The sequence below is a fragment of the Amblyomma mixtum genome, chromosome 10 (assembly GCF_055824585.1).
Source record: "Amblyomma mixtum isolate Tamu chromosome 10, ASM5582458v1, whole genome shotgun sequence".
Taxonomy (NCBI): Eukaryota; Metazoa; Arthropoda; class Arachnida; order Ixodida; family Ixodidae; genus Amblyomma; species Amblyomma mixtum.
The window spans coordinates 33,878,723-33,891,985 of record NC_143021.1 but is presented as its reverse complement, the minus strand read 5'-3'; the positions used below and the strand labels follow the sequence as shown (position 1 = coordinate 33,891,985).

The window sequence follows — 13,263 nt, the reverse complement described above, 5'->3', positions numbered from 1 at the left end:
ATCGGTTTACGCTAGACACGCTACCATGGTGTTTACCATGTAGTCGAGGAACAGGAAACTGCCCTCCGCATATTCATCAACAGTGAAGTTGACTGAGGGCTCGATAGCGTAAAGTTGGCACAGAAAGAGGCGTATATGGTTCCGGTCCGTGGCAAAGAAGCAGTCGTCCACCTGACTCAAAAATATTTTCGCTCGTGGCTGGAAGATGGCCAGAGCTTTGCTCTCGGTGGCTTCCACTGCGATGCGAGCCGTTGTGACCGTGATAGCTGGCCTCATTGCTGAAGCAAGATTCTTCTGGTAATAAACTGCCATTGTAATTAAAGTACCTGCTGGCGATACTGAAACGCAGAAGTTCCCCTAGCGCCGCTGCGTCGAAAGGCGTCCAATCTTGCCGTGAGTCAGCATTGTTGAGACGTTGCTTGTATGCTTCAACTGCCAGGACAACAGGTACGCTTATAAAGAGCGAACAGACTTCCAATGAAGGAAACCTGTCAGTGCATTCTAGAGCGACGGTTTTTCCCTTGGTGATGAAATCACGCGAGTTCTTGACGTTGGTGCCAGTCCGGCTAAGTATTGGAACCAGAACATTGTGAAGGTACTGTGACAGCAAGTACATGGACGACCTTCCAAATTCTTGCAGTGGGCGCAGGGTAGTTAATGGTTTGTGAATGTCTGGCAGACTGCATATGGCGGCCACTAAGCCGTTCGTACGTAGCAGCTGATTATAAAGCCATTTCATCGATAGCTGATGTGCCTGGAATATTTCTACCAGAAATTTTGCACTGCACTCTGTACCTTAGACATAGAGTCCTTCAGGAGCGGGCAGGATGTTTTCTTGTCTTGTAGCAGTACCTCAGTTTTTCCTTAGTATGATCGGCGATGTATACCATAACATTTCCTTTATTCGCACGTAGGCTTACTATATTCTGTTCACCTGCAGGCTCCGGATCGCCTTCCTTGATCTTGATCAATCGCTGCACCAACAAAAGAATGAAGGCCTTGCTAAATACGACAGCTCTTATTGCCGGCTCCTGAAAGACAGTATGTTTAAGGTACAGACTACTCTTCAAAAAATGTTTGTGAAAATTTCCGAGGCCCTTTCATGTTCAGGTAAAAGAATTTAATATTAACTGGAACCAGACCGGAACCAGATTAGCCTTTTTCTGTGACGCTTCAACACTATTGAGCCCTTATGCGACTTCACTGTAGAGGAACAGTAGGACGGTTGTCTTCCGTTTTCCACGCCATGTTCACACCATGGTAAGATGTCTACCAAAAACCGATGACCTATGGAACATACCTAGTCTTTAAAGCAGCGCACCCGGTCAATGACAAGCGGTCAGTGGTTGTACCTCTAAACAATCGTGCCAGAGAAGTCTGCTGCGAAGACGCCATTCTCACAGACGAGATGAAAACAACAAAATTTGACTTCTGAATAAACGGCTATTCCCCCCTTTTTTAAACGCAACAAAGAATGAATAATGAAACCACTAAAACTGCCTGCTTCCGAGGAAAGTGGACACAACTAAAATAACGAAAATTAAAGAGTCCCTGTCCTGTATGTCGAAGGAATCATGTAGGCGCTATCGCGATTTTTCGCAAGCAGAGGTCAAAATCGCTCATGTTCCAATGAGCAAAATAGAGAGTACAGACTGAGACTGAGTCAATATCGCTCAGTAAATTTCACAGGTTCTTCTACTCTCCTTGCACCAGAGGTGCCCCGGCAGAGACGGTTTGTTCCAACTTGAAGACTGAAGCTCTTCTTCGCACCAGGGGTGCCCCGTCAGAGACGTTCTCAAGATGAGTTGAGACGCAGGGATCAAGGGAATACTTGACGATTTATGTACAGCTATTAAGATTGCATACACAAGTTTAGGCACTCGAGACGGCAAAGAGATACACAACAAGAAAAAGGTGGAACTGGCTAATACTAGGGGAGGCCCTTACTCGGCGTAGCCGAAGATGCATAGCATATCACCGTAGCGCAGAACCTCGCTTCCGGCCCCGGGGCCCGGTTTTAAAGCCCTAGAGGCCCGGCCCACAATTGGTAGCTTCCAATCATGTTACACTGCTCACATGATTGGTTTACCGAGAGCATGACGAGCCCTCCAGCTTCCGTAGGGCAAAACGCCCTTTCCATTGCAAAATAAAAGTAAAAACAAACACAACTACACATTCGTGCCAGCACGTGCGCAAATCGGTACCGCGGGCGGGAGACACCCGTACTTCCCAGCTCATTCGCGAGCGGGCGCGTTCCGAGAAAGGAGACGCTCCGCGTTGAGTGCCCCCCGCCGCGTTCCAATGATCCCGCGTACACTACCGATCCCTTACACGCCCTTCCCAAGATTCTACAAAGGGCTCAAATGCCACTTTTAGAATTATAACATGAAGGGAACGGTGCGGGTCACAAAACTACCCTGTGGGTGACATACCGCAGCTACACCAGCACGGGCACCAACAAAACCAAAGGCAAAATGCACACAGGCACGAACACAACATTACGTAAAATGCTTACGGGCACCAAGAAAACATAAGCATATTGCACACTAAAATACACAGAGTGGCATGCCTGCCGTGCACCGTGACACGGCATCCAAGTTGGTGGGTTGCACCCAATTCACCACCTCCAGGTACACACTCGTCCTCGCGAATGGGCACACATGCACCCAGACACTTGCAACCGGAGCGTTCATTGGCACTCATATAGGGTCCATGAGCGGCCACGTGAGCCTCCTTGGTCGCACCGAGCGTCCCTGTGTGCGTTCGAGCCAACACGTGTCTCGATCGACATGATTAGCGCCTAATGGCCGCTATGCTCATTAGACTGGTGCCACAACGGGGCGATAACTAAAAATTTGCTGCCCTCCAGGATCGAAAACGACCTGATCTTCGATAGGTCTAAAACCTGGACCATGCGACGCCCCTAAGGGCAAGCTCTCGTCGGCGCGCCAGTACAGACCGCGTGCTGCATAAGGAACATATCCCTTGCCCAGTCCAACTGTAACAGTGCGGCCGGCTTTGCTACACCTAATTTGACGTACTGCAGCCCGGAACGTACTGTTCCTCGCAACGACTTTAAATTTTAAAGCCTCGCCCTTGCCTCCTAGTACTTTGCCTCGCTTCGAGCCATTTGCCTCATTCCTGCAAGGGCAAACATTGAAACTGCCGCTCCCTACTTTATAGGAGCTTGCCGGCTTCACGACATCATCTGACTCTGAGGCTGTATGAGGTGACTCGTAGTCACTTGATCCGAATTTGCCTTGAGTCAAGTCGTCGCGCATTTCATTCTCCTCGAAAGACCTGGTGGGACACACGTCGGGTGCGTTCAACAACTGCGCGGCGCTCGGTCCCGTCGGCCCATCAGGCCAACCTTCGTTCTTTGCCTCGGATGAAGGGCTCTTGCCACCAGTAACGCTACGGGGCCCTTTATGCCTCATGCCCGACACAGTGTGCCGTTCCAGAAACGTTACACTTTCTCCTGTCACAAGCTCGCCGATCTTACATCGGTAGTCACTGGCCACTTCATGCTGAACGAACGGCCCTTTTCCGCGGCTTCCTTGAGACCTCGTTTTTGGAATTGTCAGAGTGACTTCCAACAATCTTGAACTCGCGTCCATGTCCCTGGTGTCATTTGGGGTAGAGTTAACCTGTGCAGCTGGATCGTCGCAGTGCGCATTCACCGCCTCTAATACCACGACGCTGCGTTTCGTCACGATACTTTCTTCAACTGCGATTTCAGCTTCGCAGAAATCTGGCTCACTTCTTACTTCTGCCTGGCTGTTTTATTGACCTGTGCTTGACAGGCCTTTGCCTTCCAGCACTGGCGGCCTCTCCACTCGGGACTCGGAGCAGTTCTCCCTGGCTAGTTGACTAGCTCTCCTAGACTCTTTGAGCTTAGCCAGCTCGAGCTCAAGCTGCTGGCGCATTGCTTCTAATACCTGCAAATCCAGAGGTTTTTCCTCGCATACCGGCGTATTCCATCATTCACTTTTGCAAGCTCAGCCTGAAAATAAGCTAAGCGCGCCTTCGCCAATACTACTCGGTACCTCACATCGAGTGAGGGCCGGCATGGATAACTCTCCATACCGCCGTCTATATCCCTCAACTGTCCTACGGGCTCGAAAACATGCACAGGGACGCTAACAATGCGACGAAGGAAGCTCAGAGTTTCGATGCGTCGATCCGCATTGCCAGCTCCTTGGCGTCGCAGTCCACCGCCACTTTCACCGGACGCTGCGATGAGCTGTCGCACGCCGCTGGTCCTGTGCCCGTTGTCGTCACTTGCTGCGACCCGCCGGTGACCGTCGAGTTCTCGACGCGTTGCCTTCCTTGACCGGACGCAGTCCCGCGTCGCTGGACTACTGCCGTGGTCCTTGCGTCCTTGCCGCCGTCTCTCCGCAGGTCCTTTCTCGAACGTTGCTGTTGCCTGACCGTCGCCTTTCTCCCTGCCTTCAATCTTCTTCCTGCGCTGTCTTCCGATGGCCGCAGGATCCTGTCGACTGCGCCAGTAAATTTCACAGGTTCTTTACTCTCCTTGCACCAGAGGTGCCCCGGCAGAGACGGTTTGTTCCAACTTGAAGACTGAAGCTCTTCTTCGCACCAGGGGTGCCCTGTCAGAGACGGTCTCAAGATGAGTTGAGACGCAGGGATCAAGGGAATACTTGACGATTTATGTACAGCTATTTACATTGCATACACAAGTTTAGGCACTCGAGACGGCAAAGAGGTACACAACAACAAAAAGGTGGAACTGCCTAATACTAGGGGAGGCCCCTACTCGGCGTAGCCGAAGATGCATAGCATCTCACCTTAGCGCAGAACCTCGCTTCCGGCCCCGGGGCCGGGTTTAAAGCCCTAGAGGCCCGGCCCACAATTGGTAGCTTCCAATCATGTTACACTGCTCACATGTTTGGTTTACAGCGAGCATGACCAGCCCTCCAGCTTCCGTAGGGCAAAACACCCTTTCCATTGCAAAATAAAAGTAAAAACAAACACAACTACACATTCGTGCCAGCTCGTGCGCGAATCGGTACCGCGGGCGGGGGACACCCGTACTTCCCGGCTCATTCGCGAGCGGGCGCGTTCCGAGAAAGGAGACGCTCCGCGTTGAGCGCCCCCAGCCGCGTTCCAATGATCCCGCGTACACTACCGATCCCTTACAGAAACCACCAAACCTGCCTGCTTCCGATTAAAGTGGATACAACGAAAATAACGAAAATTAAAGAGTCCCTGTCCTGTATGTAGCAGGAATCATGTAGGCGCTTTCGCGATTTTCCGCAAGCAAAATAGAGAGTAGAGACTGAGCTTGTTAGCTTGAAAGACCAGCTCCCCAGGCAGCACAACAACATTGGCCGAACGTCGGTCAAGTGTTGGCAAAACTTGCCACGAACATCAGTCCTACACTGGCATTTGGGCCGAGCGCTACCACTTTACACATTGGCCGTACTTTCATGCCATTTTTGGGCCAACGCTCGGCCGATCAAGCGGCCAATGCAGTCCCGATGTTCGTTCTGCAGCATGGGCCAGCAAAGGTCTCATACTGGCACCCAACTTTCAAACATTGTTAGCCGACTTTCAAACATTGGTATCCAGCTTTCGAATAATGGTTTCCAGCTTTCGAATAATGGCATCCAGCTTTCGAACGCTGGCACATGCAATTAATCCACTCGCCAATGACCGACACTGTGGATGTATGTACATACATACCATTCTACCTAGCAAATATTCATAAATGAGGTGGCGAAATAATTCCAGAAAAAAGATCCGTTTATTGCTTTGAGTTACAAGAATCACGCTTCTCGCACACAGGATGGTTTGCGCTACCACGAGCTACCGTGGGGAGTAAAGAAAAGGGGCCCAAGAGTATGGTGGCAGAGGTTGTGGGAAAACAATTTATTTTCAAGTTTGGTGCGTGCCGATCAGGTTGGACAAAGCATCTCGGCAAGCTGCTGCGGCACGGCTAAGGCATCCATAAAGCGCTCAACGGAGCTGTCCTCCAGTGAACAGATCAGTCATATCCGAAGTAATCGTCGCACTCCACTAGCAAGGGGGCTGCTGGACTGCATTAAAACAAATTCCTCGTCCAGTTCTTGCACGATGGCCTCACGAAGCGCCAAGCCTGCAAAGAGATGCATGATGTCATGGTAAGTTGAATTATGGCCATCGCAGAACAAAAACAAAAATGATTAAATAACACCGAATTTTGTGAAACACAGTCATCGTGAAGACACTAGCAACATATTTTACAGGATAATTTTTAATTTATTTTTAAGCACCAGCGCCACATTAGTTGCACAAAGTGGTATTTAATTTACTAAACTTCCCTTATCCCAAATGGTTTAATTTAGTTTAATGCGTCTTGTCGCACTCCCAGTAAATATATTCAATGCGAGATAAGCAAATTAATGTGATATTGAAAACAGATTAATGTATTATTTTGTTTTAATATCATAACTAGTATCTCTAAACTGCGAGCTAATTTTTTATTCAAGTAAATATGCACAGGTTGTAGCGACTCTTCCGTATGGACGTCAAAACAACATTTTTGATTAGTTTTATTTAATGGGTTTAAAAATGCGGCTTGCGATTTTTGACGAAATACGCTGAACGCAAGGAACTCAGGGCACCTTTGTTTTACCTTAGTTGCTTCGCATGCATGCTATAATTGGATTCGAAGCTGCAACTTGAAAACCACACAAAAATACTAATCTGGTAGTCAAGAGTAATGCCCTTTTTCATTGCGAGAGAACTTGGGCAAAAGCTTTAACCAGAAATTGCGGATTTTCTATTGACTCTGCAAGTCTAGAAGGCAAAAAGAAACACTACGGAAGTATTACAGATATCCTTACCAACTGGTCTGCAGTGGAAAATTAATTAAGCGGTTCTGATTTCCGTCGTGCATGAGCGGTAAAGGACATATTCCCGAATGCATCCTATCTCAGGTCATATGAGTTCAAACCCGCTGTTAGCCAAAGTAGTCAATCTTTAGTGAGTTCATCTCACCAGCGAAGAAAAGTTAAATTCTCACCAATCGGCCACAATCCCACTGCGCACGACGTCAAGCTAGCCATTTCGCAATGAGAGTGGGTACACAGAAGTCGTCCTCGTGCATTTTGGCTTGCTCTCTTCTCCTTACGAAAAAATAAAGGCGCATGTAGTCAAAGCAACATTTACTACAAAAACCACTTTAACTTCCAGACGTATATCAAGATAATAGAGTTTTAGTACTTACAAATAAGATCTTGCAGGCGGTACGAACAGCGTCGGAGCTCTCCTAATATATGTGTGGCTTTTCGTGTGCACAGACTACGAACGGTGCTAGCTCGAGTGTGCATGCATTTTCGTCGCGTTGGTTGTGCACGTGGTTGAGCTCCGCCGTGCAGTCAAGAATGTCTTATTGTGATGAGTCGCGCGGTTCCAAGACGAGCAGTGGAGACGATGGTGGGTGGGGGTGGGGTTGGCTGGAGGGAAGAGAGTCATTTTCCTTTACACAGGTTTTGTGGTTCCGAGAAAAGTCCTCGAGCTGAAAGGTGGAGACAGGGAGGTGGAGGAACAGCGAAGCGCGTAGCTGCTCGCGAGGGAAAACAGCTTCGAGAAAGTGACAACCAAAAAGAAAAAATAGCGCTTCGCGGGGGGGGGGGGGGGGGGGGTTAGACCGCTACCTGGAAAAGGGCACGGCCGGGAGAACAGGTGGGGAGATATTGGACTTGAAGACTTGAAAGAGAGAAGGAAAGAGTCCAAAACACGTGAAAAGGGTTTGGAATTTTTGGAGAATGAGTCACATGGCCACAGGCAGTACAGAAAGCAATATCTACAAGAGACAAGTGGATGGGAAACACAGACGCGGCAAAGTAGTGCTACAAAGCTGCAGCAAAAGCCTGAAAATTTTGAAGTGAAAAACTTGGAGCTTCAAGATGCATTTCGCCAAAACGACTTGAGACACTCGCGTATTTTGTGGGGCCGTATGATGTGGCTTCTGTTAGTTCAAGATAGCTTAAAACGTTACCACATAATTACAAAAATATAAAGCAAAAAAAATATCCAAGCAGACTGTGCACTCTTTCATAATTTCATGTACCGTACATGCGCCAAACAAGCTAGGTTAACATGCGTCTAACGCCAGTTGTCAGTCCATTTATTCAGTGGTTGTCGAAGAATCCTCAAATTGTTTATTGGTGTCGAAGTTTCGCGCAAAAAAAGCAAAAACAAACAAAGGCATGTTGAATTGTGGTTCGCAACTACTTTCGATGGTTTTCATCAATAAAGGTGATGTTCGAAAGAAAAAAAAAACTTGCGAGTAAATATGCAAAGACGTGAGCAAGAGCTATATAGCTCCCAATGCAAATTACGCAACAGAAGAATATAATGAACAAAACCAACAATTTCCAACACTACGATTTGCAGAAAGGAAGGAAATAGCAAATCAGAAAACACGGGAAAGGCGCGATCACAGGGCACGACGTAGAGAGAAGCGTAGGAATCGCTTAGCACATGTCCGCGTGCGTTTATGAAGAACCCGCCTAATATTTCACGAGCGCAACGCATAATTCGAAATTACAAGGCGACTGCTTCGTTTCTGGACGTTGCCAAAACTGAGCACAATTTCGGTTTAGCGAATGCGCTTGCGCTAATCTATTACGTTTGTATCGCGATCTCCATGAAGCAGCGCACTGCGGCAGTGAATTCCTAGAGCGCATAAAAAAAGTGATTTTTTTATTCCAAAAATTTAATCAAATGAAACTTATTTGATTTTTGTTGAAGGCGCCTGTTCACAATTTTTGTTGAAGGCGTCTCGGGTGTAATCAGAACGCTGTTGTCTTTATTGGAAGTTCTTCACATTTGTCTGTAGCTTCTTTTTTCTGTTGTGTTCTAATTTGCTGTATTGAATTTTACTGTTAATGTACTTACCCCCCCCCCCCCTACAACAATGCATCTGAGGGCGCTGTAGGTACGTTGAATAAAGAAATAAATAAAATAGACAATTTTCTTAAATAGCTTAGCCAATTCTGGCAAACAGTGGGGGAACTCTGGCTAACCTGGCCCATGATAGCCAGGATTTTGTGATGGCACAACCGACATTGGCAAAGAGTGGGAAAATTCTGGCTAACCTGGCCCACGATAGCCAGGATTTTGTAATGGCACAGCCAGTATTGGGAAAGCGATGGACAACCAGGGCCATCATTGGATGCGGCAGTGAGTGGTTCAGCCAATATTGGAAACTGATTGGGAACTCTGGGCCTACTTAGGGCCATGCTTTGCCAACAGTATTCTAATATTGGCCCTCTGTCATGTGCTACAGGGGGCTCATTCTTAGGAAGTTTCTTGGTGTAGTAAAATAAATTTAATGCGCCAGTTCTTCATGAGTGCACATAGCCCAAACAAAAGACTCTACGTGACACCTGAAAGCACACCGGAGCGACGTGCAATCCAAAAATGTTAGGCACAGTTTAATGACGGTTGTACCCAAAGGTGGAACGATAGCATTTTGGCAATGCTGGGGCCGAAATTTGGAGATCATTATCATGTCGGTTAAACGCCGCGGTGCCTCAGTGGCTAGGGCTCTCTCTTACTGAGCCGGAGGTCCCGGGTTCTAATCTGGCAGCAGCGGCCGCGTTTTAACAAAAGCTAAACAAAAAGGCGCGCGTTTCCTGTCTGATCTCAGTGCATGTAAATATCACCAGGTGGTCGAAATTATTCTCAGCCGCTTTCTACGACACCTGTTTTCCTCATCCTTCTCTCAGTACTTCCTTGCTCTCTTCTCTAACGCCGCGGTTCCGGTGTCCAGCGAGATGTGAGACAATTACTGCCTCAGTTCTTTTCCTCAAAAACAAGTTTCAAACTATTTTTTCTCGTGTAGGTCACGCCCAATTATGGTTGCTTTCCTTTATGGGAGTACGACGTCCCAGAGCACCTCAAGCTGCGAGCGACTCCGTCGTGAAGGGCTCCGGACATTTTGATTATTTAGGGTTATTTAAAGTGCACTTGGTGAGATGTAAAGTGCTCTACGTGGATATAGATTTTCGTCCAAATAGTGCGAGGTCAAATTTGGTGGTGTCAAGTTTTTAAAATGGCCACAAATTTTGCTCCAATCGGCCAAGGTTAAATCTGCGGGGTGGATAGGGCCAAATTTTCGGGAATGACCATGGTCGAACTTGGAGCTCTAGATAGTGTAGGACGCTGTCAGCCATGAGTGGACATCGATTTTTTCCCAAATCGGCCATGGCAAATGAGTCAAAATCAATCTCTGTTGATATGCTGTTCTCCTCAAGGTTAATCCAAGGTCAACTCAGGCACAGTATGGTGAGCGACTTTTGCGGGGAGCAGAGCTACCGCTCTAAAAGTAGCAGGTAACGCAATACCACAGCATGACGAGTGGTGACCAAATTAACTGGGACGAAGCAAAGGTGCAGACAGTTGAAAAAAATGTATCAGCACGCCAAAACCTTCTTTCACTCATCATCCAGGCAACGTCCAACACATTTAACAAGAACGATGGCACCTTGCAGTCTGTCTATGCTACAATGAGGCGGGTGCCTCATTGTGAAGAAAGGAGCCGTAGCACTCCCGAAACCTCATGGTTTCTTCCACTATGGGCGTTGACCAGTTAAATTGTACAGCAATTTCTCGTTTTCTTATCAAATACTCTCTTAGACAGGAGCACTTCCTTCAGCGCCTTAAAATTTTTGTCCTCTTTTGCAGGCATGTGAATCGTTGCCCCACCTAGTTCTACTAGCAGCGACGACTGATATATCAACGTTCCACTGTGTGACGGCTAATCTCACAGCTTTAAATGCCTCTGCTAAGACATTAACCTACACATGGCATCTCAAAGAACAGAATGGACAGCCAGAGTAAGTTTCAATTTAAAGCAGGTTTTGCCTGGAGAGGAACGTCGGCAAGAAAACAGCAGGGAACGGGGAACAGAAAGAAAAGCAAATGTGCGCTACATGACGCGCAATTCATCTATGACTTCTTTGTTCGAATATTGAAAACTTAGTGCCTTAGAAAACAGTAAGCAGCGCCGATGTAGCACGGCAAACTTCAACAGTTTTCCATTGGAAGCAAAGCTGCCACTGGAAGTTGTTGGCTTTGAGCCAACGCTTTACGAACTAGGCTCCTCAAAGGTGCGCTGGCGAACAGCAGGGGACAACGGTGTTGAAGACTCCTGCTCGAGTTTGATTCTCCTGTCGCACTGGGTTTAAGGATTCATTTTTTTCGAAATACAGCAGAATATTGCAGTTCTGCTAGTCTTGTCCATTGTAGTCAGGAGTATCTTCCACAGTGACCGCGGCCGCGAGTTTCAGTCGACCATGCTTACTGCCCTTACCAACATTCTGGGCGTCCGAAACATCCCTACGACCGCCTACAAGCCTTCGGCCAATGGCATGGTGGAACGTCTGGATCGACAACTGAAGGCTGCCGTTACGACCTATCGGCGGACGGAACTCTGGTCCGACCACATTCCCCTCGTCCTCTTGGGCATTCGCTCCGCGCTGAAGGCTAACCTCGGAAGCTCCTCTGCTGAGCTAGTCTACGGTGTTCATCTGCGTCTCCCTGGGGAATTCCTCTCTCCTTCCTCCCCTCCGTTAATCCACGACGATTCTACCTACATCCGAGACCTGCGAAACACATTTCGCCACATTACTACTGTCACTCCCGCCACCCGTCACCCTCACTCCGTATTCGTCAGCCAGGAGCTGGCCTCCTCCACCCACGTCTTCATCCACCGTGACAACGACCGTCCATCCTTCACGCCAGCCCACGATGGACCGTTCCGCTTCCTCCATCGTAAGCAGGAGACCTTCACGCTAGGCGTCAACGGCCGTGAAGACGTCGTGGCTGCTGATCGACTAATCTAAAACTATCTGCCCGTCGGTTCTCACCTCACTCCCGCTTCGGCTGCGCCACCATCCTGTGCACCTTCCACCAAGCACACCCGCTGGGCGGATCATGTGGCTTCCGCTCTATGGTGGGGAAGCCTTGTAGCGCCCGTCGCGCCGCGCTCGGCTCGGAGGCCATGGCATGTGGCGCCGGACAAGAAGGAGGAAGTTGGGCTTCAAGACCGCAGCGTCAGCAGCGCAATTAAAAAAGAGCAGTTCGAACCTCAACGGCTGTATGAGCAAAGTGGCGTCTGTGAGCGCCGTCTTGGCAGCAAAAAATGCAGCTGCAGCGTCTTCGGTCCACTCAAGTTGCGCTGCAGAATATTTTTTTTAGTAGCCAAAAGATTGGTCAGATGCTTCAGGAGGGAGGCGCACTTCAGGAGAGAGGCGATTTGGAGAGAGGCGCAAAGTTCAGGAGGCCCAAGAATTCTCTGAGCTTCTTAAAGGGGTGGAGACACCAAATTTTGAAGCTATAGAAAGCCTGCTATAGGATTCCTATGTATGCAAGGGCACTCACAGCCAGGTGTTGGACGCAACAAACGTTTAAAAAATATTTTAATTCGGTTCCAAAGATTACCTAAATGCTCACTCTCACGATCTAGACCCATCGCTAGCGCCATCAACCATGACGTCACAAGGGGTGTAGAAAAATTAAAGTCTTAGTGACGTCATACCAAAATACAGTGACGTACGATGAGCGGGGCACAGCCGCGTGAGTGCAGTCGACGCACCAGCGAGCCGCGTTTGCTGCTAACCGCCACTCGCTCGGTTTGCGGCGCGCCGTTGCGAGCAGCGTCGCAACGTCCGATTGCAGCTCGTTGCCTGCGTCCGGCCTGCTAGATGTCAACGGCGGGCCGCTCGCATCAACAACGACGGGAAGCGGCAGCGTCATAGGGCGCACTCCTTGGAGCCGGGCGGTCTGCGCCAGTCTTCGTGCCGAACGCCGGCATCTGAAGAACGCGATAGTATTGTTTGTTCACGTTCATAGCAAACCCTGAGATATATGCATATCAAAAATGCATCGTTTCTGACGATCGTTTGCAAATACCGAGTTCCTGGGAGAAGTGATGACTGCGATGCAAGCAAATTTCATCAGCCGGTTTTGTGCTGCTGCTACCTGGTGCGGTTCGCCTGCCGTCTGCTAGCTCTGTTGCTGAAGACGTCGTGGAAATCGAACATATCTTTTATTATGGGACGAGTTCACAGTAAAGGGGTGCCGAGCGGAGCACGTTTCTGAGCGCTGGCCAGTCCCGAAGCGCCCTCAGCTGCGGAATCGATATGCGAAAGCAGCTAGGCCTAGCGACGACTAGGGCAGTCTGGGACCAGCGCGCAGGTCGTCGGCCGGCGTTGCCGCAGGCAGTGTCGCTGCCGAAAGATCCACTTT

The 13,263-nt window shown here is 48.9% G+C and overlaps 1 protein-coding gene across 1 annotated transcript; it reads left to right on the top strand.

The window, feature by feature from the left end:
- Positions 1–11,309: 11,309 nt before the first annotated feature.
- Positions 11,310–11,858, top strand: LOC149325578 (uncharacterized). The gene has a single exon (XM_089564337.1). The coding sequence runs from the start codon at positions 11,310–11,312 to the stop codon at positions 11,856–11,858; it is 549 nt and encodes a 182-aa protein (XP_089420463.1).
- The last annotated feature ends 1,405 nt before the right edge of the window (positions 11,859–13,263 follow it).

Coding starts and splice junctions, on each gene's coding strand:
- LOC149325578 (XM_089564337.1), top strand. CDS start 11,310: ATGCTTACTGCCCTTACCAACATTCTGGGCGTCCGAAACATCCCTACG.